Genomic DNA, 25,850 nt, shown 5'->3' on the forward strand with positions numbered 1-25,850 from the left:
CGCAGCACTCCACGCTGCATTTTTATTCGTGCAGGAGGGGCCGAACGTGTAAATTCGACTAAATCAAGTCCCTGCAACAGTAAAACACATTGTGGCTTTATTGCACTCAATGTGATGTGATTTATTCCACGACTTTTCCTCGATGCTGCTGAGGCCGTAAAGCTTTGTTTACCCCATTAAAAAAAGAAAACATTTAAAAAGGAATCATCAGCCTTGTAAATGTTGTCAGATGGCCTATGCCATGCACTGTCTTTGGGCTTAATACTACCTATATTAAAGAGTTTAAATATTTCATAAGGGCGGTTTTAAGAGCGAGGGAGGGGAAATCGTTAGCCGCGGTAAAGTTTCATTAACTGCTCCCCCGTTTGGCTGCGAGGCAAACTCATCTCCTCTTATTGTAATAAAACAATCTCTCTCTCTCTCTCTCTCTCTCTCCCTCTCTCTCGCTCTCGTTCTCTCTCCCATCTCACTCTCCGCTTCTCCTTTACATCATAATAACACACTACATCCCCTTTAAATGCACTATTACTTACCGCTGCCTTTTCATATTCGAACATCACGGGCACTTTAGCGACAATATAAAAGCGTGTCATTCATTATTCACAAGCAGCCGGCCTGGCCCCGTTTAAAAGAATAAGAAAAAAAAAAAGAAGGGGGGAAAAAAGTGAGGCGCGCCGGTGAAATTGATAACGTTGAGGAGACAAGCAATAAAAACGCAGCCCCCGGGTACCGAGCTGCAGACCATACACACCCCGATTATGCAGATCAAGTGGTAATTTCTCAAACAAATCGCACTCTTTCACTCTTTTGTTGTCGTTTCTTTTGGGGACGTTTGGCGTCATCCTGTCATCTTTTATATTGGCCGCAGTGGGGGAAAAAAGAGGATTGATGCATCATGCAAGATTTAATGGCTGCATGTCAAAAGAGCAATAAGGTGCTTAATATTGGTTCAAGGTTGCTTCCTTAAAAGGGTAAGGCCACTACGATTTGGTCATTTCTTAAATCAAAATTCCTAACAGCAAAACCATACATTTTTTTTTACTCTGTAGGATGCACGTGGATATTTCGATGTCGTGGTGTCAATTAATGAGCTGTAATCTTTTATAATCCCAGATTACAACGGATTACATCTTCAAACAGTGGGTGCACGGCAGGTCTGTGCAGGTTTAGCGTCCCTTCAATAAAGCAGTCATGGCTAAATGTTCCAATTTGTCATTTTTATCACACATTTCATCACCATTCCGTTCATGTTCTGCTCTACATCTACAAAAAAAAGTAGTTGTGCAAATGCTTTCCATTAAATTCTATTGTGCTTCATTGTATCTTTTAGTCACGCGATCGTGCCACTATTTCGGGTGGAATTATATTAGTTAAATGTCACCGAGAGAAACATAAAAACAAACTGATGACAGCTTTTAACAGACCAATTTCTCCCCATCAAAAGCCACCGGTGAGCTCACATATGGCGACTCTTGAGGCGGCCAACACTCACGCACTCAAGTCAGTCTGTCCATATTGCCAAACAAACACCCCGGGCCTCGTCCCAGCTCTTATTTGCTTCACTAGACTGGATATTACAGGAAAGAAGATGCGTCTTATTAATTTATTTATTTTTGCTGAACGCAAACTTTCTATTCGGATGTCTCTTGGCATATGCGAAATAAAACGACATTGTACATCATCGTGCTTTTAAAATAATAATAATAAGAATAAGAAGAAGAAGAATATAAAAATTATAATGACTACACGATGGCTTTTTTGACGTGTCAAAAAAGGCAAAGTATAATGCAGTTACGATCCTGTAAGATTGCATTGGCCAAACCAGCAAACTGCTACCTCTTTAGGTGCATACGCACAATATAATTACATTAAAAAATCTAAACCGCCTGTATACAGATAACTAAAAAGCTATACAGCTATTGTCGTCATGACTGTGGATGTAGTTTGCAGCATGGTGACCGCACTGACATCTACCCCTCTCATCTGGCAAAATAAAGTGGGCAAAATACGGAACTGTATATTTAACACCTTTCACTTAGTACAGTTCAATGTAAACTACATTCGCAATAATACACATATTCTTCAATTAATACTATATGCATTTTTTTTAATTCACAGTCTTGTGCATGCATGTGTAGAACCTTAATGCAATGTTCCAAATATTTCACTCCAGGCAATAGCAACACAAAACACCTCTCAATATGACGTATGTGCAGTTGCACACACTGCAAACAACATTAATAAACATATCTCTCTGGTCAATGAATGGGAAGTTGTGTTATTAAGAATAATGCAATGTATACCGAGAAGTGTTGTTTTTAAGTTTGGTTCAGCGAGTGTATATTGAGGTAGAAAAACCAACCAAATAAAAGCGCATTAGTGGCCAACTCTTTCCAACAGACACCAAATAAACCCACCTTGTCAATAATTGAACCTTGTGCTTTGTTAGAGTGAAGTAATGTGATCTCCTAAAAAGGCCCCTGCCGCAGCCAAGGGGTGAGCACATTAGTCTGTCCTCGAGACAAGTTGGCGAAAATGTGATTATTGGGCCAATTTGGGCGCAGGTTCCATTGGATGTGAGGGCTCAAGCAGCTTCCAGAGGAGCGAACACTTTATCTGAAGTAGCCCATGGCCGTGCCTTGTCAGCTCACTGAATGTGGCACAAGGCAAGCATATACGAGCACTGTGCCAAGCTCAATGTGTAGGCTGGCAAGTGCATGCCTTTCAAATGAATGGTTTTCAACGTTCTATATGCACAATATGAAGTCATTAAAATATTGTTTCATGGTGTGAGTGACGTTAACAAAATAAACAATAGTCCCGATCATTTGTATAGAATTTCAATAACTATACAGCAAATCAACCAAGAGTATTTTTCCACCTTAAAAATGAATTTATGCAAATGCTGCACTTCATTTGGTATGCCATCAAAATGTTCTGTAATAAAAGAGCTGCATATGGAAAATATGCCCATGTTGATTGACACTGAAAAAGATGTATTCATTTTACAATATTCTTATTATAGACAGCTAGAACTGTTCTGTATATCTACAGCTACCTTCTGTATGATTACAAGTGCTGCATTTTGAGCACTTGGCATTGGATAACTTGCACAGAGAACTGTTCTGTATATCTACAGCTACCTTCTGTTCTGCATGATTACAAGTGTGCATTTTGAGCACTTGGCATTGGATAACTTGCACATAAATTATGAGAAACGTCTCTCAATATGATGACGTGCACATGAGGTGCAAACAGCTGCAATATAATCAAGACATCCCTGATAGTGTCAATCAAAACTTGGCATGAATGACAGGACGCTTGGTTTATCATAATTAGACTTTGAAATGACGCTGCAATTTATTCAATATCTGCATGTTACTTTTACAGTAGAAAATGAAATATTGACAGTCAGATTTAAGGGAAAAGTTGCTTGAAATAAAGAAGAAATATGAGTGCATGCCATTAAAGCACTTTATACATGAAGTATTAGTTGCGACTTGCTGCTTCCACATATGCATCACAATGTCTGACATTAACTTGATGGTAATCACTACAGGACTTTGAGACTTTGCTTACATAAGGTTGAATGGCGGTTAGTAAGAGCCTTGTTCCCCCCGGCAAGCTTGGAGAACCCCGACAGACATGGAGACTTCCGCCACTTTGGGACCAGTTTGACCCAGTTGTGAGTCCTCCAGACAAAAAAAATATATATATATTAAACTAGAACCACCGAGATGGACCAAGCACCGAGTCCTCCTCCTAAATCGACCCAGCACGAGCCCATCAGCTTCGGTATCGATCAGATCCTGGGAGCCGGTACTGAGTCAGACAACGGGTCCGGAAGACATCGCGATGTGAGCGGCGGGGACGGTTACTACAGTTTAACGAGCTCGACCGGGACCAGCGCGCCTTCCTATACGGCTCTGTCCATCTCCCTGTCCGGCGTCATGGCCCCGGTCGAGGCGTCGGGCACGTACGGAGAGAGAAGGAGTGTGGGAAGCCGAGGAGTGATTCGAGTGCCGGCCCACAGACCGGCGACAGCTCCGGGACCGCAAGCTCCGGTTCAGAGTGCAGTGCCCGGCTTTGGAGGGCTGTGTTTCCCCTGGATAGGAAACCGGTTCGCTAAGGAAAGGATATCCGGTAGGACAGCGGTTCCATTTGCTTCAACACATATATACTGTGCATTCAGGCTATAAATGTCATCACACATATGCATTTATGTATTTAGAGCTTTATCATATTTTCAGTTGACTACGAGACTGATACAACATAAACATCATGAATGAGGGCCTGCTCAACTTAATCCACTTCATTTGTTTAAATTAAAAGGATAGCCCGTGACTCATCCAGGACTTCCCGCTAAATGTTGCACATTTAATGCACTTTAAATCGCCACAAAGGTATTGAAAAGGTAAATTATTTCATATGTAGTAAAATAGAAACTTAGACAGCTTTATAAACACGGTCTCTATAAAACAAAATGTAAATGAAAACAAACTGTACTTAATTCCCTGTATGTTAAAAATAAAAAAAGGAAAAAAACGCGTGCATTGACTCTTGATATTTTGAGAGTGTTATTTAGAGGGTGCAGAAAGAATTTGTCTTGGTTAAAGCATTTAAAATACCACGTCAAGATTCAGTACTCAAGATTCAACGTTTATTCGTCACGTAATAATAAAAAGACAATTGCAACAACGAAATTCTTTGCTAATTTTTCCCTGACGTAATGAAAAAAAAGATTCAAGTACACAGTAAAAACAATGTAATAAGAGCAATTTTAAAAGAAAAAAAAACACTGTGTTGGAATTCATAAGTAGTTTGGTCAGTGCAAATATATAAATGTGCACCGCGTGAAAACGTGACAATGTTTGGACATAAATCGTATTTTCGAAGATAAATTCTACTTGTGCTACATAGACTCACTGTGTCTTTCCGTTCTCATCCAGCAGCTCTGGTTCCATTCTCGGTGACACGGCGGATAGGCCACCCGTACCAGAACCGCACGCCCCCCAAAAGGAAAAAGCCCCGCACGTCCTTTTCAAGAGTGCAGATATGCGAGTTGGAGAAACGTTTCCACCGCCAGAAGTACCTGGCCAGTGCCGAGAGAGCCGCCCTGGCCAAGAGCCTCAAAATGACTGACGCCCAGGTCAAAACCTGGTTCCAGAACCGCAGAACCAAGTGGAGGTGTGTTGATATTAGCTCTTTTATTTATTTGTATTTTTTAAACCCACGTCCTAAATCGAAAACTAATGGCATTGAGACATACAGTATAAATCCACAGCCAGATTTTATATTTACAATTACTGGTACATTGACCTCGCTGACAAGGAACAAAAAGCCACAGTTTGGAATTTTTATATAAACCTTCGGGAGTCTGTTTAAAAAAGGAACGACGAGGGCTCTCAGCTAATTACAATTTTCACATAAACGTGACAGATCAAAACCTGAAAAAACGTAAAAAAACCGAACTACTTTTTTTTTTTTTTTTATCATGCTCATTTCCCGTAGTGGATAAATGCATACTCATAATGTTTATACGCAGCCACAACATGGCATAACCTATATTGATAGAAACACATTTAAAATCGATTCTACTGTTATTGATATAAATGGCAAATAAAGACGTAAAATAGAAATACATTTATTTTTCTAAATCAATGTTATAAAAATGCGAATATGCATGACGTAAGTTATTTGAACGTATAATTTAAAGTATCATGTTGGAGTTTAATGGAGTTGAAATGTTGGCATTGAATATTTTTTTTAACTGATGGATGGAAGAATAGATAGATAGATAGATAGATAGATAGATAGATAGATAGATAGATAGATAGATAGATAGATAGATAGATAGATAGAAATGTTCCCCAAAACTAATTCAAACATTTTTAACCAAATGTTTACAGTCATACTCTTAACACTAACGATCTAACTTATCTCGTTCTTTTTTAATGCTGTGAAACTATGTCTTTTCCCCTTTGTCATTATGATCTCCCTTATTAATATTTGATTTGCGCTCGCGTCAGGAGGCAGACGGCGGAAGAGCGGGAGGCGGAGCGCCAGCAGGCCAATCGGCTCATCCTGCAGCTGCAGCAGTCCGCCCTGCACAAGTCCCTGGGCGAATCCGCCGTGTCCGACCCGCTGTGTGCTCACAACTCCTCCCTCTATGCCTTGCAGAACCTGCAGCCCTGGGCCGAGGACAGGGAATAGCGACGTGACACCAGGTTTCAAATCGATGGGCGTCATCTGTTATTCCGAATAGGACGACGAGATCCGCTTTTTGGGGCGGGGGGCCATGTGAGGACTTTAAATCTGCGTGTGAACTTTGATTGATGGGACATTGCAAGACAAACTGGTGAGTGGATGGGGGACATTTGAGCGATGAAATTGGACCTTGGATATTTTTGCGAGGGTGAGTGACGTCATCCCGAAGAAAATGGGACTTCATTTTTCACCTCTGAGACTTTTTCATACATCCCCCAGAAATAAAAGAATCGAAGGGGATAAAAGTGCTCAAAATATTTCATAACATAGTCATTGTCTTCCAATGTGTATTTATCCTTTTTTTATTAGGGAGATTACGTGGCACCAGCCAATAGAATGTGTACAAGTGAGGTATTACTCGATATCTCATGACATCTCATGAATTTAAAGGACACATTTAAAGGTGAAATGAGCCTATCGGCTCTTTTATGAAAAGGTTAACAGCAAATGAGGTAGTCAGACACATGCACTAAAATTTAGTGTGTCCTGTCAAACCAAACAAAAATATAATTCACATAAATGTTTTGAATTGTACTGCACTTAAAGCCTCACTAGAGCTCATTTATCTAAGGATTTATCCCATTTATTTACAGGGCACCAACACAATCACTTGTATATATGACATTCGGTGCGCCCAAAATGTTACACGGTAAATACAATTAAAGAAATTGAGCAAAGAAGAGGCTGTATGTTGAGTAATAAAGGTGATGCATGTTCAATGTTTATTTGTCCTTGTAAGGACGTTAATATGTTTTGTGGGCCAAAAAAGGATGTAGGCTACAGTGTTCTTTTTTGTACTTTTATTGTGTGGAGAACGGTATAAATACAAATGTTTTGTGACCAAATTTTAGGTTTCATCATATCATCAAAAGGTTTCAAGACACAACAAGGTAACCAATGATTTTGCAATTGTTTTTTTAAAAACGTTTATTGATAAATTTTTCTTTTTCTTCTTATTCTTTTTTTTTTTACAACAATTCGGTGCACGCAAAATCATCTGGACAGTTTTTATGTTGTCCATCGGTCATTACTGCTGTCCCCATATCTGGATGAGCTGCCAAACTGTCGCACTGGAGCCTGTTCTCATGAGAATTTAATAGGATTTCTATGAAGAGTGGTGCGGTGAAGTTGAAAATGAAGTCATTTTGAGGGTGGTGGGATGCGTGCTTAAAGCATAGTTTTTATTATGGAAAAAAATTATATAAAAATGATACCCCAACCCTTCTTCATTATCATAAACATTGTGCTGAAATGTGGTGTTGTGTTGTTGCTGGAGAATCCATTTTGGAAAAGTTCAGTTCTAAACTTTTGTATGATTTCCTATTAAATTCTACTGAGAATTACAGTCCCCACTGTAGTAGCACAGAGTGCAGCGGTTAAATTGATGTCCCCGCTATTCTTTTAAACAATGTCGCTTAAACAAAATGGCTTCTGAAATAACAAATCAGTCTCAGCTTTCTTCATCAAGTCACACTTTTAACCTTCCGCCATACAGTCGTCGCACCCTCACAGTGAAAGTTTTGGTCAACGACATTGCAAAGTTCAATCTGAAAGGTTCCTCTGTGTCAAACTGTCTATTTAGCTGCACATAATATGAAAATACATGCTCCGACAAATGTCATATTATTCTTCAGGCAAAGAAAGAGTTCACATTAGGACACACATGCACGCTCCAGTGGCATTCTCCAACTGTGTGCCAGTAAAATCCCCAAAATTACTGTCCTCTTGCTGACAGGTCAAAGCGTAAATGCAGGTACTCCACGGTAATTCCAACTATGCTGAATGAGACAGATATACACAGATGAGGAATGATCCCTTAAAGAAGCAGAAACAACAAATAGAACATTTGATTCAGTATTGTTACAACATTGAGACTCCATCGGACTCCAGAAAACACTTGGTCAAAAATCGGGTGAACTCTAACGTGACCCCACAGGATATGGCTGCCCTCTTTGTATGGCACACCGACTTAAATAGATCCTCCTACCTGCATGCATTACAATATTGCTCCTTTTATGGGGACTGACAAAGAGATTCAAAAAGAGGACAGTTATTATCAAACACTTGTGTGCTCAACCAAAAGTGAGAGACTTGAGTATTTTCACAAAATGCACACTTAACAATGTGACAGAAACAAACAAATCAGATAAAAGTCTGAAGGACTTTTTTCCAGATCCACTGACGTTTTCACCATGTTTCAGTAAAACACCTTCCGTAGAGTTCAGTGACAGTGGCAAGTCATTTTTTTTGATGATGTTCTTTTTTTGCTTCATTTCACTCCGATGAGGCCACGACCTTCTCCCACTTGATCTCTAGATAACATTTTCAAAGAGTTGAAGAGACCTCATGATGTTTTCATCCTGCGTCAAGGGAGAACATGGAGAATTGATGAGTTGTTCATCTGAAGTCGTTTTGTCAGGCGGCCACCAGAGGGCAGTGTGTACAGGTAAAACATAATGAACGGGCCACGATCTTTCTAAAAAGCCAGCTGGACAGGACATGTTAATATAGAACATTTGGCAACATTCATAGTTGGAAACAATCATAATAACGGAAAAGAATTGTATAGTTTGCGACATGGGATGAAAGAACTACTGGAGGACACGTTATTAGGTACACTTGCACAGTGTAAAATAAGATCCAGTACAAGAACTGTTTCTACAATTTCGTCTCAACAAGTATTAAGCAAACAATATATTTCTTACTTTGGTTTTAACTTGTACTACCAGGTCATCTGGCAAAACAGAAATCAAACGAATGCCCCCCCCCCCCCAAAAAAAATGTAAAAGTCAGATGGAGCGTACAGATTGGTTTTAAAATGTAATTTAAAATTGCGGAGGGAATCAATATTCACGAGTGATTGTCTGTTTGACTTGTAGCCAGTGCAGGTTTTTGAGTAGGAATGTTGATGCTTTTGAACCAGGGTGTTCAACTAATAATGTGGGCAGGCAGCATTTTGGACCAGTTGACGTTTCGGCAATAATCTGAGTGGTAGACCAACAGGAAGTCTTCCAAGGCGGATCTGACCGGGGTATCGACAAGGATGGCAGTGTTCTTGGGTGTGAAGGATGCCTTGAGAAATTAATGCATGATGATTTTTTTCCTTTTTTTTTTCCATGGTGTATTTTGAAGAAAGCATGTTACAGAGATGATGTTACGACATCTGTGAAATGCTTTAAATTGTGGAATAAATTGCATAATTAATATCAAGGTCAAAAAAAGTCTTACAGATAGTGTTGTTGTCAAGACCGTGCCAACTGAGACCAAGACATTACCGAGGCTAGAGAGTATCGAGACCGAGACAAGCCCAAGACTTTTGGAGGTCGAGACCAAGACAAGACCAATAACGTATATGTCTTTAAAAAAAAAAAAAAAAAACAAATAAAAAACGAACACAACAAAATGACCAGAATCTTTTTTTTCATTATGTTTGCAATAGTGATGGGAAAATGAAGCTTCAAATTTACTTCATGAATCAGTTGTATTTTTTTGACTCCTCTAAATGGCACTCTCTGTTCAACATTGGGCGAAAAGTACCTTTGTACAATGACTTGCCATTTTCTAAGCCCCTTTATTTAAATCAATAGTGCCATCATGAACAACTGGTTCGTGAGGCAATCAGAAACTTCATTTTCCCATCACTATTGGAGAGTGTTCATCTTACATTTTACTTGGCAAATGAACTCAATATGATTTTGGAAGGTCAACTTAATTACTGACGAGTTTGACATTTTTTTCAAAATTTGATGCATCTCCTGTCATCTTCATACACCACTCTGTGTGCACTCCAGGCAACACTGCATAGGCAGTGCAGCCCCTGCATTCTGCATTTCACACTGATCACAGTAGTATTGGCCTGGTCTCGACCAGGCTTGATCAAAAATCCCAAGTCCGTCCTGTCTGAGACCGAGTAAAAATGCCTTTGATTCCGAAACGAAATGCAGTCTAAAGACCAAGACCATTCCGAAGAACCAAAACATCACTTACAGGATCAATCAAAACTAATGATTGTATTTTGTGCATCTATTTTATGCATCTCTTGTATTAGACCATAATAGTTTGTGCAGCTGTACCTAATGTGGCCTGTGAATGTAAGAAATGTGCATTATAAGAGGAATGGCACAGGTGTGATAATAACATGCAAGAAGGCAGTGAGCGAAGCCAAATAGAATTCTGCCATGTGATTGTATTACTCACACCTGCACCGAATGTAAACCAACAACAACAACAACACTCTTTAACCAAGTTAGCAGCATTCTCAGTCTGCTGTTAAAAAAGAAATCAAATGTAGCCTACCTCTTGACAAGAATAGATGAATTCATCAATGGTTACTACCCCATCTCTGTTTTTGTCCATTTTCTGTGGGGAAGAGCACATACCGTATGCTTCCAGGTGACTTGTCAAAAACATAAATGCAGTTTGCAAATATTCCCATGTGTATAATTGCTTATTTTTGGATTAAGCAAGAAACATTCGTGGTTAACACATATGCCTCACAGGTCTATGGTTCTGGGATTAAATCCTGACTCTGCCTTTGCTGTGTGGAGTTTGCACGCTCTCAATATGTTTACGTGGGTTCTCTGCAGATACTCTGGACAGCCCCCCAGCACAACCGCCCACCCCCCTCCACACACATATACATTCCAAAAACATGCAGGTTAGCTTCACTGAAGATTCTTAATTGTCCATAGGTGTGACTATGAGTGTGAATGTTGTTTATGTGCCCAGCATTTGACAGGAAACCAGTCCAGGGTGTACTCTGCTGTTGTTATTATCCTGATAAAACCCAACTCCTTTTTTTTTTTTGGTCATACTGTGATTGTAACAGCCATGTGATGTCACCATGTGAACAGTAATAAAGTACCAAATACTGTACACTACAGTGTACAATAAGCTACTATACTGTACTGATACACTGTAGATAGGAGGGGCACTCTGCACTCAATCACTAATTGAACATCTAGATTTGAATCAAAGAATGAAATCTGCTGCAAACATTTTGTCACGCAATTTCATGGTGGTTTGTAGACTAAATGTTCTTTGAAAAAAAGCAACGAAAAAATGTCAGAGGTGAGACCCCAACGATCACTATGTTTGAATAAAAAGAATAGGTCTGTCATCCTTAAGTCAAAATGAGCAATTCGTATATCATCTTTGGATTTGAAGGTATTAAGGATGTAAAAGAGCAACTCGCATAATCCTGCATTATATAGTCTCCCTTCAGATCATCATCTGCCAGTGCACATGTATGATGTGTTTATTTTATTCTCCAGTCCAAAGTCCTTCTCTGCAGTATCTACTAATAACGTTGTCCACTGTTCTTACTACATAGTGAGAAAAGTGATTTGGGGATAAGTGACAGAGTATTTTTTATTTGAAAGTTTATTTTAATTTTGTTACCTGAAAGAAGGCATCCACGTGCTGCTTGTGCGCGTCTGTTTTCAAGGCGGGGTACGTGTACTTGCCCATCATGTCATAAATGGCTCGGACAATGTCTGTCATCTCCTATAAAGGACACGCCAAGACAGAAAAAAACCCACGTCGAACACATCAAACGCTATTGACGCAAACTGGACACTTTCTTCAGCCCATAATGTCTGATAACAAGAACTGTAACAAAATGTTGGGTTTCAAAGGGGTAATAATGTTCTGTATTGAGTTACATGCCGTAGCTATAAATTGAACGATAAAAACTATGTTGCCATTGTACCGGAGAACCACTGGAGCAAGATATATTGCTTTGTTCTTACAATTTTTATCTAATTGTCTTGGCGAACACTTTGCAGGTCAGTAGGTACACGTTTGATTCATTTTTCGTGGTGGTTGACCTTGACTTTAAGTGTGAGCCCAATATGTGAACTTTTGTAACACACTACTGTGACTCAAAAAAGCCTAAGTAAGCTGAACTTGCGCTATAAGGAGGGGTCAGAGGTGGCAAAAGTATTCAAACTGTGTACATGAGTGGAAGTATCAATACTAATTAAAAAAATTAAATTATAGACGTAATCATAGAAGTACCGATTCAAGTGTTTGTCTTATGTAAATGTAAAAAGTATAGATTCTAAGATGAACAAAGTGAAAATACATTTTTGCTGACAATACAAACACATTACACATTTTACCAATTTTGCAAGAAAAATAACAAAGAAACTGCTCACAAAATAGTTTCCGTCTTTTATGAACTTGCATATACTGTAGGCCTCGTATTGAGAAGGGGGAGAAAAAAAAGTATCACTTGACTAAGGTCAGTTATTGATATCTGAAAAAACATCATATGTAGACTGGCTACCAGTAATGTCCTTGTATCAAACCAACAACTAGTACGAGTGATGTGACCTGCTTGTGTCATTTGGATTAAAACGGCACACCTCTTTGTTGATGTATCCATCTCGGTTGATGTCGTAGAGGTTAAAAGTCCACTGGAGCTTCTCTGTGATGGAGCCCCTCAGCAGGATGGACAGAGCTGTGACAAAGTCCTGGCGGAGGAGAAACAAGCATCACACGAGCTGAAAATCAGGCAAAAGAATCACCGACGTTTACCTCAAACTTTATGATGCCTGATTGTGCCGTGTCAAACGCGTTGAACAAGTAGTGTGCGTAGGTGCTGGCGTCTGCATGAGTGAGCACAAGAACAAGCCATTGAACAAATATGCTGGTTGAAAAATAATGACAGCACACAACAAAGATCAACCTCCATGTGGGAAAAATTGGGAGTAGATTTGTTTGAAGGTTTCCTCATTGACAACTCCACTTGGACACTCCTGGAAAACACACACACACACACACACACACACACACACACACACACACAAAACAAGATCTATGACAAATAAGGAAAACATGACTGAATACACTTGAGTACAGTGGGGCAAATAATGGGAGGTAAGCAAAGCATACCCTCCATTATATAAACAAATGGCAAGAGACTTTGGCTGCTGTTTAATTATGTAGTTAAAATCTGATTGTTTACTTCAAGAACATTCCACATGCATTTTGCAAAGAGAAAATGTAATCAAAACACATCTTAATGCGGAAATGTAATTTAATGTGTGTTTTGTTCTAAAGAGCAGCCTCTGGCTGACAGGATTGAACTTTCATTTCTAAGGCATATTTAAATATTTGTGGGATTTCACGCTTGTGCAAAATGTTTTTCTAGCATTGCACCATACTGTCACTGATCACATTAGGTCCAACCTCACAATTTAATGAGAGCAAGTGATCAGGCATGAATTTTACAAATGTTTATTGTTGTGGTTGGAGTTTGCAGTGAGTGAGCTGCATCATACTGAAAGGTGGTCCGAATATGTAAAATTATTAAATTAAAATAAATCAATTTAATTCATACTAGGGAACGCTATTTAAAAAAAAATAATAATCGGCCAAAAAAATCAATTGTCTGATTTTCTTTTCCTGCCAAATACATAATTGGCACTGCCCTCAAAGAATCCATATCGTTTGGACCCCTCTGTGACCGTGTCAATCAAGAGCACTATCATCTTTCAAAAAGCTCGAGACAGAACATTTGCTGGATCTCAGTAGAGTACCAGTGTACTTCATGAATCGGCCGATGTATGTCTGTATGTAAGTACTGGTGCTTTCAGTGCTGTACATGTGAAATAACGTACATTCTTGAACCCCCTGTACAACACTTGGAGTTCTCTTTTACTGAAGTTTGTCTGAGCCTCTAACTGATCGAGGCCTTCCGGTCGATGGCACACCATGGTCATCTCCAGGTCGTCATCAGCCTTGTCTGGTGACACACAAACAAAAGGAAGGAGGTGACACAGGCATTACTTACATCCACAGTGCTTGAAGCCTGTCTCAGGTGACGTTAGGCAAGAGACGGAGAACACCCTGGGATGGTCGCCAGCCACTCGCTGGGCACATGTCGACAGCTATTCACACTCACGTTTACCCCAATGGATGATTTTAAGTCTTTGATTAACCAAACATAGCCAGAGAAAACCCACACAAGCACAAGGAGAATATGCAAGCTCCACACATAGGCCATAGCTGAGATTCAGCCCCACTGCTCCTTCCAAAAGAGTTTGTTATGTTTTTTTTCATCGGGGAAACAGCTGGCCGGTAATGTTATTTTGTAAACCATATGGTAATAACATAAGCGAATAGAATGTAATAAATGTAACGGTTTGTGCATCTTGTTTAATTCCTTGCGGCTTCTTCTGGCGACATTGTCGAAATATTCTACATTCATGAAGTCATAAATTAAAGTGACTTTCACAACTACTATAGGTGACTAAGTAAACTTCAAATAATTGTTCTTATTTTGCAGTGGATAAAGAAAATAAACCTGTGAGTATTGTTTTGCATCAGTCCAACATGTTCCTGCGACGTTTATACACACTTTCTGGTTTTATGTTTAGCTTGACTGTCAACTTAACTGGGAGTGTCACGAAACAATTTGAAGGACATGGGGAAGAGCAGAGAATGAGCCTTGCAAGTGCACAGAGGTTGAGGTCAATTGAATGGCTCCTCCTCTTATTGGCCCAACATTAACGACTCATTCCACTCATCACTGCCAGGGAAATGAGAGCGGACTAACCACCAATGACTCTGACAAAACACACACATGCAGGCCTGTGGCCGATTGTGCTAAAAGCAGATTGAGATCCATTTATCTAGCTATCACTGACAACAAAGACTGTTCCCTTGCCAGTGCCAAGTGCGGTATATCGAGTCACATTGTTCAGCAAATTCCAGCGGTGAGTCATTGAAGCATCTCAATGTTCTGCTTCATTTGAAAGTCACGAGAGGACAAAGTTCAATATGTGCTTACCGCTCCAGAGACAATTTCACCTCTGCAGTAGGTCCATTAATAAACCTGTCAAACGTCCTTACATTCAGACATTTTTATTCCAAGTTACCACAACATGCTGATTTGAGCATTTCTTCAAGGTCAAGCTTGAGACTTTTTAATCATCTCATTGAAAGACCCAAATAGTCTTTTGATATAAAATGTAAATATAGAGCCAACTAAATCATTTCTGCACACAGAGATGCATATCTATCTATCTATACAAACATACAGTACCAATGAAAAGTTTAGAAACATCCTCTAAATCAGTGTTTCGTCATTAGTTTCATAATTATTTTCTTCCTGAATTGCAGCTCAATACTGATGTCATCAACATAATAAAATATTGATGAAGCTGTTTGGGAAACCAAAAAAAATATTGAACAAAATAGAATATGTTGTAAAACTGTGATCCTTAGAAGTAGGTACACTTTGGCCAAATAACAGCTTTGCACCTTTTCTCAGTCAGATTTATGATGTGGATGGTACTTTATGACCTGCGATGACTTTTAGTTCATGGCTGTGCATTACCAAGCGTTAATAGCTTGAATTTCCATCCATCCACCCATTATCCAAACCACGTATCCGCACGAGGGTCGCGGGCGTGTTGGAGCCTATCCCAGCTGTCTTGGGCACTAAGACCCTGAACTGGTTGCCAGTCAATTGCAGGGCACACATCTCTTGATCTCTTGATATGTCTGAGACCATTTGGATTTGAAGGTGTTTCTAAATGTTTGACTGCTATTGTCTATATAACATATTAGAACGTAATAAAGAGTAACATATTTGAAATATTAGAATAATAAATCATTGCATGTTCAACTAATTCTTTTCTTTGCAAAGAAACCATTTCACACAATCTGAACTGTAGCTCATAAGAGCTGAAGTCATGGAATGTAGACACAGCAAGACAACAGACAGTATTACAATCATTTGAATTCATATGTCATTTTTGTATCAGCAATGCCTGCATATCCTGTTTTAAAAATAAATAATCTATCAGAAAACCTGCACTGAGAAAGTTTAAAAAGTAGCCTATATGCGTTTAACGTAGGCTTGATGAAGACAGGCTAAAAGTGTCTACGTTGACTCACCTTCCACGGAGATGACTCCTAATAAATGCAACATCTTGACGAGCCCACAGCACAGCAAAATGATGGCTATGGCTTGTAAACTATTCTCACGCTGCTGTTCTTTCTCCATATCGGTCACTTTCCACCCAAGGCTATCAATGTTGTCTATTCCATCTTCTCCATCTGTCACAAGCTGTAATGCCCTCGACGTCCAACGTGACGCCTACTGCACACGTGCTCATGTGACTTCTTTTTGACTTAGTTGAATGTTTCTGCACCTCTCCCAGTACACCGCATGTGCCGCTCATTTGCCGACTTTGGTCCTATCTGAGCAAGTCCCACTCCGTGCCCCCCCCCCCTCCCTTCTCTGTTCCAGTCCGGGTGTCCTTCACTCTTTGGGAGCAAGACCGTAACTTGAGGGTCCAGGCTGAACAAAGTGGAACACTAACAAAATCACCTTGTGCTGGGATGTGTCTGTCTTCCTAAGTGCGGAGGTGTGTGTTAGAGGAGAGCTCACCGTTTGATAAATTGTCTCCATTAAAGCCTCATGTTTATCCCTAAACAACAACGGGAGGTTGAATTCAGCACAAAAGGACTCTTTTTTTTTTTGCATACTATAACTAGTCACCAAAAATACACCTACCGAGACAGCATGAGCGCCTTGTGAGCTTGACTTAATTTTACACGAACTATGCAGTATGCCATGACCATTAAATACCGGTAGAGGGCGGCAGATCTTAACCTAAATTCTGCAAGACTTAAAGGAAATCTTTTTGTGGGGAGGCAAGGGTTGTGATAGTGTCACTGTTTCTTCGTGACATCAAACCCAGTCAGAGTAAAATATACAGCACGTTGAGGACAAGTGAGCTACTTGAGGACAAGTGAGCTACTATTTCTATTGCACTTATTGGCTTCCAAACATTTCCCAAAACAATCACTTGCGAGAAAAGAGATGATGTTGTTGATGTTCCTTTTTAATTTTTTTATGTATGTATGTTTGTTGCCACAATATAGTTCTGAGATTCACACAAAAATCTAATCCGTAACAATGAAATAGGTGCAATCCGCACACACAATACTCAGTGAGTTTATTATTTATCCCCACTAACACTTCAGAAAATTGTTTGCATTTTTTACTAGAAACGGCTCTGCCTGAAGTGATACTTCACGCTTATGCCATTTGCAGCAATAAAAGGTTAATATTTGGCTAGAATTAATTTGGTAACGTCATTATTTTTCATGTATTGTATTCATTCATTCATTTTCCGATCCGCTTATCCTCACAAGGGTCGCGGGGGGTGCTGGAGCCTATCCCAGCTGTGTTCGGGCAGTAGGCGGGGGACACCCTGAACCAGTTGCCAGCCAATCGCAGGGCACACAAACAACCACCCGCGCTCACACTCACACCTAGGGACAATTTTGAGCGTTCAGTCAGCCTGCCATGCATGTTTTTGGAATGTGGGAGGAAACCGGAGTACCCGGAGAAAACCCACACAGGCCTGGGGAAAACATGCAAACTCCACATAGGGAGGCCAGAGCTGGAATCGAACCCGGTACCTCTGCACTGTGAGGTCAAAGCGCTACCCACTGGACCACTGGGCCGCCCCTGATGTATATTGAATAACTTAAAAAACGCTAAACAACAATAGCAATAATAATATAGCTCACCACCATGTTCATTAAAAATGTCACTAATGTGCGTATTTTGGACTAGATTGCACAAAGACATACACACGCAGCTATGCCGAATGCATCTATAGCATTAATACTGAAAGAACGAAGCCATATAATTTCCAGTAAATACTATGAAATAAGTCTACTTATTTTAAATACTCTCCTACTAAATGATAGAAGGTCCAATTATCCTCAAATAAACTTCATTCTTAAAGGACAGCATATATACATGTTGTGACATTTTTTGTTTGGCTTAATGAAGGTTGTTCAGTAGTGGCTACAAACTTCAGTGTGTACAAGTACAGTCAACAGGGGGCTCTGTTGTATCAAGAGAAAGTGTCAATTGATGCTTCACTTCATTTATAGTGGCTGCACTGTCCACAGTTTAATGTTGCATCAAGGGCAGAATTTAATTTAATTTGATAGGCATTCAAACCATGCTCCGCCATATAAATATCTTTTAATAAGGATGGTGAAATATATTCAGGGTTAGCGCTAATGGTCATTTGCCTCTTGGTGTGACTGCTGTGCAGCATGTCTCTCTGGATTTCATGAACAGTGTGTGGCATGGCGGCTTTAATGCACAAGCCTGAGAAAACAGTAGAATTGCTTCACTGTGAATGGAAACGAAAAACATCAGTGTGAATCAATTTGGGGGCTAATGCGCTTAAAGGGAGGTGATTTAGTGATTGTGCAGTCCTTGGGGGATTGAGCTGCATGGGAAAATGGAATGGAAATGGCAAGGTGAAATATTCCTTCGGTGCAGGGCACAAGATTTTAACAATATGTAGCTTCATTTGCAATTGAACTGCACTGCATCATACTGTGTTTGTATTATTTTGGTTAGCTACATGAGATAAAGAGAAGCCGCTCCAGATCACTACGAACTTCAAAAACAAAAACAGTGAGCCTACTTTTCTTTTTAAAGAAGATTTCATCATTGGATGGTGCAGGTAAACTCATGAAGTGGCTGCTGAATGCAGATTCAAAAGTGCATAACAGACTCACGGACATGAATCATCATGCCTGTTTTATGTCAACGATAAAACCCCAGAAGTTAATTACAATGCCACCAAGCTCACAGTGCTTTGTTTCTTGTTTTGTGTGACTGCCGATTTAAAATTCAATATGACGTAATGTGAGGAAAGCAACACATTAGCCATTTATCCTCTTTCCACATTCTAAGTGATGAATCATTGCAGTGCTCATATCAGGAGTGTCAGTGCAATCACTAACTCATTCATGAATACCGATAAGCAAATGCAGCATTAGAAATTGTGAACAATTTGGAATGTGATCAAGTTTTTGCTACAGCACCATCTTGTCATCGGGGACATTCAAGCAAACATCTTCCACAAGCCTCTCTCTTGTCTTTCTAGACCCAACCTCCTGAATGGATTCCGAAACAAACCTAAGCCAAAGCTGCTCTTCCATTTGCTGCAAAGACATTATAAGCTGTTGAGTTTACACTGTGACTGAAATCCTGAACTCATTTCATCTGGCACCCGTTAGAGGGATTAAAGTGGCGGCTTGAATGTCAGCAGAGAAAAGGCTGCCTGTCACTTCCCCTGCACAGCTGGGAGACACACCAAAGAAGATCATTTTGTTCAACCTCAGCCGCAGAATTCTTTCCATTTTCTATACTGCCTGACCTCATCAGGGTCATGGGGAACTGGAGCAAATCCCATCTGACTTTGGGTGCCTAGCGGGGTATACCCTGGATTGGTCACGGTCAATGGTAAGGCACGAAAATAGACACACCACCCATTGACACTCACATTCACACCTTTGGATAAATTTCAATCAAATTAAAGTGCATGTGTTTGGAGTGTGGGAGGGAGCCACAGTGTGTGGTGAGGGAGGGGATGGGACATAAGCACATAAGCATAACATGGAAACTCCACACAGGAAGCCTCTCAAATGTGAAGCAGACATGCTAACCACAACAACACCGTACCGCCAGCTCCAAGATTGATTTCCTTATATCCTCCATCATCTTTTTATTTAGCAGAGGTGGTGGGGTTGAACCTTTCTGTGTGGAGTTTGCATGTTCTCCCTGTGCCTGTGTGGGTTTTCTCCAGATATTCCAGTTTCCTCCCACATTCCAAAAACATGCAGAGCAACACTCTAAATTGTCCCTCGGCGTGATTGTGAGCATGAATGGTTGTGCGTCTATGTGTGCCCTGCGATTGGCTGGCAACCAGTTCAGGGTGCCCCCCGCCTACTGCCCAAAGACAGCTGGGATAGGCTCCAGCACGCCCGTGACCCTCGTGAGGATAAGCGGTTCAGTTAATGGATGGATGGATCTCTCTTTTTCCCCTACAAAGCTCACAAATCTCGACTATGCTCTTCATTTTCTTCCCTTACTGCCCACTTACTTCTTATGACATTTACATGAAGGGAATTAGCCTAATCTGCAGCACAAGCAGGGATGGAGAAGGTTTGCGCTCATTTATAAGGGTGGATGTGGCTCTCAAAGAAATTAGAAGCATATCTTAAAAATAGACTTCAGCTGCCACAGCCCTAATTACAGCATGCAAGAGCTGCAAGCACAATAACGTTTTACAACGTGATTTTAGGATCTCATCCACAGTTTCATTGTTTACAGTTTCACTGTTGCATGAGCCTAATTTACTGCAAGCCATTCACATATACTGTACTCTCTAGGAGAGACAGCCACTTGCATGCGGTCACACATTCTCAAAGGTGATCAAATACATTATTTCAAGGGTTATAAAAACATCAAATAAAGCACCCATGCGGATAAAATCATATGTACTTTCAGGTCTAATTAAATCCATATTTAAGGCCAAGGCCTGGTAACAATGTACATCATGGCTTGATAATTGCAATATGTCCATGTGACTAAAATGGCAGATGCTGACAACACTGCTTAAAACAGCGATAAGAGAAAGACAGCTACAATGCCTCCAAGCAGATAATTTTCACTGATTGCCAAGTGACTTCAAATTTTCTATTTCCAAAGGCTGGAGAGTAGACCCTCTCAATGTTTAGTACACTGTACAGTTCCACTGTATAATTGCAGGACACAGTGGGCGCCATTTTACAAAAGAAGATGTAGAAATAATAAATCTACCAGGAAGGTTTCTAATTGTGTTTTAATCCCCACCAAGGCTTTGCAGGGCTGTCATAATGTGCATCCAACCCATTGTTGAGCCAGTATCCATTCCATTTTTTTCCCATAAACTACAAGTGCCACTTTGACTTACAAGTGTAATTCGTTCTGTGACCATGTTCAAAACTCAAAACATTCATATCTCAAATCATATTTCCCTGTTGAAATTAATTGAAATGACGTTGATACCTCCCAGCCCTACATTGTGCTCCTTCTGGTGTGCACGTCTTGGCCACCAGGGAGAAGTGTAATCCAGACATATATACACACAAAGAAGCGTTTCAATAATTTTAGCTGTTTTTTTTCACAGGGTCATTTGTAAAACAAGGTAAAACTGCACCTCGATCTCAGATGGCTCTTACTTGGGAGCCAGTAATGATGAAGGTCACTGTCACATGCGATTAATGAGGGGCAGGTCAAAATGAGGCCCCCCGACTACACTCACATGAAGCTGCACATTGCCCTCAGCATGACTCTGAATGACCTTCTTATAGACTGGCATGACTTATGTGGGTACTCTGAAAAGTTAAAAAAAAAAAAAAAAAAGGGGGGGACAATCTGAGGTGAAGAATTGCATGGCTGCTGGCCTAAACCCCGTGCACTTAACACTGAGCAACAACACACTTGGCCATACTTGTTTACTTACAGCTCTGATGATGAAACTCGGATTAAATTAATTCATCCAAATCAAGTCTCTGGGTGATCTTAGCAGCGTAAATCTTAGCGCCACATAACCTGTATATCAGTGCATAAAAACTCCTTCTGCACAAAGTTGGTTCAAGTAAAATGAAAGTTTGATGGTGTTTCAGATCAGTTTCGTCTATCCCAGCTGGCTCGGGCACCAGGTGGGGTACATCCATTCACAGGTCACATATAGACAAACTAGAATTCACAGTCACACGTAATGAACAATTAAGGATCTTGAATGAAGCTACCATGTATGCTTCGGAAAGTGGGAGGAAACCAACGTATATGGAGAAAACCAACACATTCGTGGGGAAAATCATGCAAAATGAGCTAAACACAGAAGGCCAGAACTGAGCTGTCCGTTCCAGATGACATCCTGAGGGATTTTCATGGCATTTCAACAAAGGCTGACGTAAGCAAGCCCTGTTCAGAGACTTTTGCACACAGGCATCAGAGGGCTGAAAGTGTGGCAACTATTGTAGTAATTGTTGAACCAACACTTGACGGCAGAAAATTTTCAAAATTGCTTCCAAGATGGATTTGGCAAAACACCAAGTGATGCTGGAAAGGGAAGCCTAGCTTGGCTCAGGCAGAGTACAAAGCACTTGTGGACTGTCATTGACCTTGACTTAAAAAAAAAAAAAAAAGTCTGACAGCAGGAGGAGCAACTTCTCATTTCAGAGGCGAATGACAGGGAAAGCCCCCCCTTTATTACTCTGGTGAGTGTCACAGGTGAGGTGAGGAAATTCCCTCTGTAACACATCAGGCTGAGTTAACCTCCTGACTACCAGTAGTTCAAATTTGTCCTCTGTAGAGGACATTTGTGAACCTAAATATCTCCCACCCAGTGCCTCCAATCGCATTAACTCCTTTTGTTACTCTAAAGAGGACATTCAGTGCTTTCCAATGATACCAAATTTGTAGGGGTTAGAAAAAGTAAGAAAATGGCTTCCCTCAGTGCAAGCACTTTTTATGGGAAGAGGAAAGGTAATACCTTTTATCGACCACATTTTGTCTTGAAATGCTGTTGGCATTTTAATTATAAGACTCTTATGAACACGTTAAAGTGTTGTTTGAGTTGTTTTAAGTGTATTTGAGCCTGTTTAAAAAATGTAGTGGGATTTCAAAAAATTCTTTTGGAGGAGTCCAATTACTTCACATAGATTGGGGAATGTCAAAATAAATGTGATTGGACAACATTTTTTTTTCCTGGTAGTCAGGAGGATAAACCAAAGGTCACAGGTAGCTCTGTCCCTCAAGATACAAGACTAATGTTGTCAGGTTTTGCATGATGGTAGATAGGGGACCCCAAAAAGCAGGAGGAGCAGGGTGGACTGAGCAAAACAATGAAACAAAAACACTTGCAGAAGTACACTGGAAAAACTAACTGAAGTATACAATGCCCTGAAAACCACGGGAAGCCAAAGTAGCAAAAAAAAAAACCAACCTATAACAGAACCAAAACATGACAGGAGCACGCACACCCACACAATGATCGAGCAAAGACTGAGAAAACTGAAGCAACTCCAGGGAACTAAATACCAAGCAGAGTGACGAGACAACGAGAAACACGTGGACAAGACACCAAGGGTTGAGGGAGCTGATTGGTTAAACACAAGGGACCCAAATGATGAGAACAGCTGGTGGAGACAAAAAAGGGCACATGAGGGAACAAAACCAAATGGAACCGAAACAAAAACATAACCAATGTACCCCAATGCACAATGTAAATGTTTGTATTTGTTTGGGTCTTCATGTGGACCGAGTCACGAAAAACACCTTTTTATTGTTTAAAGTATGACTACTGAGAGGTTCATTCCTCTCATTGTATTCCTGAAGTTACACAGGTAACAACAATATCCCTCATTCACTCAGATATGAATCATATATATCTATCCATTCATCCACCCAGCCATCCATCTATCAATCTATCTATCGATGCATTCTCAAAATGCAGTCCTCGAGATCCCCAATCCGGCCTGTTTTATATGCCTCCCTCTTCCAGTACACCCGATTCAAATGATCAGGATCATTATCAGGCTTGTCAGAGCTTGCTGATGAGCTGATCATTTGAATTAGGTGCATTGGAAAAGGGAGGGATAGACAGTAAAAGAGACTGGGTAGAGGCAGTTGAGGAGTGGACTTGGGCAACCCTTCCTGATACCAAATCACTCTAGCAATAATCAATACCATGAGTGTGATTCATGTCTGTAAGGGCCTATATTAACTTTCATTCATAAAAATGCACTTGGATGGATGCAATTTCACAAAGGAACATATACGCAACAGTTGTTGCACACTAAAAACAGTTACTGTAGGTCCAAAACAACATAAATTGGTTTATTTTTAACCCAGCGCTTCGATTGCTGGAGCACCATCCCAACAATCGTTTTTACGATCCAGCAGGAGAGGTTGATCAATTTAACTCAAAATATGAGTTGAATATTGCTGGGGAACAATTTGAAAATGCAGCCTTATTAAAACTAAAATTGGCATTGAGATACTATGATTGCTGAATTTTGATCCTGCTAAAAAATGACGCACTTCATAACCTGTTACTTGTAAATAAGTCCATCTCCATTTTAGTCACGTCAGTCTAGCTTCTTTGGGACCGTGAAAAAAACAAGCCAGCATTTTTTACAGTGTGGATGCCAATGGGAGGGAAATGACGTGATGACTTAATAAGCACTCAGAGCAGCTAATGGGAGCGTGGGTGATGAAGAAAGGGAGCAAATAAGAGAAAGAATGGAGGCCTAACATGAGGAGTCGATAGAGAGGTATGAAGGTAATGATGGCAGATTGTGAGGTTGTCATAAGATAGGAAAGTTGAAGAGGAGATGAAATGGGCTGTGAAAGAATAGATAGAGTGGAGTGAAGTGGACACAGTGTGTGAGGACAGTGCAGCGTTGAAAGGTCGCAAAGGAAACAGAGTAAAATAAAGGGAAGTGTGACAGAAGAAAGGAAGATGAGCACCACTGCGGGGAGAGGACAAAGAGAAATGGAAAAAGAATCACCAAGGAGACGTGAAATGTCGCAAGGCTCCTCAGACAGATGGCAGACAAGAAATAGGTAGAGAAGAAAATTGGTTTGTCAGACAAGCAGGAACAACAAGTCACAAAAAGGATGATGACACATAGTTCAGAGCACAATGATCCTCCAGCAGAGGATCCATCATGGAAGAATCTAATCTCACAATATTACAACTGTGTTCTGTTTGTTGTAAAGCCGGATAACAAGTTATCTCCAGACAGCATGCACCACCACAGACCCACAATCTGGGAAACGGTGTTACACAATGCAGTGGTTGTATTAAAATGCCTTTATTGCATTACAAAAAACATTTTTGCTTCATTTGTTTTAAATTAAGAAAAATAACACTGTATTGTAAAATATTAATTTAAAGACATGAACAAATACGAAGGTAAATGAATAAATAGGTGATGTAAAGTACAATCAGTCCAAAGACCTGCACAAACAGTGGCAGTTCCTTGTGCGCGATCCGCGGCCACATAGGGAAGCAATGCGCCCCACTAAAAAAAATATTTGAAATGGTTTTCAATCACGCTTGACGGCATCTCTTGATAGACATTGGTGTTTATATGGGGAGTTTGCGCACTTTTGTTAACATGCCCCCTATAAGAGTATTAGGAGAGATGCAACGATGTGATGTCTTCAAAGTGGGGCTGAGATTGATCCATCGATTTATTCTGGGCATGATTCATTTTTGAATCTATGCTGAAATAAAATAATAACGGAGTAGAAGTGGTATTTTTCTCCACATATGATGGAGCACTGATTATCCATCTCTGTAGTGCATTTACCATTTTACCTACTACAAAATCACGAGTAAGACCTTTTCACATAACATTTGCTCATTGCGAAAGGTCCACAGGGCAACAACAGCACCCTGGTTCAGCCTTGCCCATATGTGGAAGTGCTGATCTAGCACCAGGAGGTAAACAGAGAGGCTTTTCCCACTGGTTTAGATGAGAAGTAGACCATACTTCGGCAAGATGTATGTCGTTGTTTCAAAAGAAAGTCCTGGCTTAACTAATTTTAAGGAGGAAGAGGAGGAGGAGAACAGGAGCAGGACAAAAAAAAAAGGAGTGGGTACATCCCCTACTACAGTAATGGCTCAGCGGGAACTGGGAATTTAATCGTGCCATTTACTTTAAAAGTTAGTCAATATAGCACGCAT

General features: G+C 40.3%; 2 protein-coding genes across 10 annotated transcripts in view; one reads left to right on the forward strand and one right to left on the reverse strand.

Moving 5' to 3' along the window:
• The first annotated feature begins 3,643 nt into the window (after positions 1–3,643).
• Positions 3,644–7,453, forward strand: tlx3a (T cell leukemia homeobox 3a). Of its 2 annotated transcripts, none has more exons than XM_019884382.1 (3): positions 3,644–4,143; positions 4,950–5,187; positions 6,030–7,453. In XM_019884382.1, exons 1-3 carry the CDS (start codon positions 3,738–3,740, stop codon positions 6,211–6,213), a joined length of 828 nt encoding a protein of 275 aa, XP_019739941.1. In that variant the 5' UTR covers positions 3,644–3,737; the 3' UTR covers positions 6,214–7,453. The 2 variants fall into 2 exon arrangements, with proteins under 2 accessions (XP_019739941.1, XP_019739942.1); XM_019884383.1 differs by having other exon boundaries at positions 4,953–5,187.
• Positions 7,053–25,850, reverse strand: part of kcnip1a (Kv channel interacting protein 1 a) — a 53,392-nt gene continuing 34,594 nt past the window's right edge. For 3 of the 8 annotated variants that reach the window (XM_019884387.1, XM_019884386.1, XM_019884388.1), the window contains 7 exons: positions 13,893–14,017; positions 12,959–13,028; positions 12,808–12,878; positions 12,636–12,743; positions 11,668–11,772; positions 10,564–10,626; positions 9,064–9,340 (listed from right to left, as the gene is read on the reverse strand). In XM_019884387.1, coding sequence (XP_019739946.1) covers positions 9,200–9,340; positions 10,564–10,626; positions 11,668–11,772; positions 12,636–12,743; positions 12,808–12,878; positions 12,959–13,028; positions 13,893–14,017 — 683 coding nt within the window. In that variant the 3' untranslated portion in view covers positions 9,064–9,199. Of the gene's footprint in view, positions 8,628–9,063; positions 9,341–9,701; positions 10,168–10,563; positions 10,627–11,667; positions 11,773–12,635; positions 12,744–12,807; positions 12,879–12,958; positions 13,029–13,892; positions 14,018–16,176; positions 16,461–25,850 lie in introns of those variants that run through there. The other 5 variants (XM_019884390.1, XM_019884389.1, XM_019884385.1 and 2 more) reach the window with 5 other exon arrangements.

This window comes from Hippocampus comes, unplaced genomic scaffold, assembly GCF_001891065.2.
Source record: "Hippocampus comes isolate QL1 unplaced genomic scaffold, H_comes_QL1_v1.1 scaffold156, whole genome shotgun sequence".
In the NCBI taxonomy this organism is placed as follows: domain Eukaryota; kingdom Metazoa; phylum Chordata; class Actinopteri; order Syngnathiformes; family Syngnathidae; genus Hippocampus; species Hippocampus comes.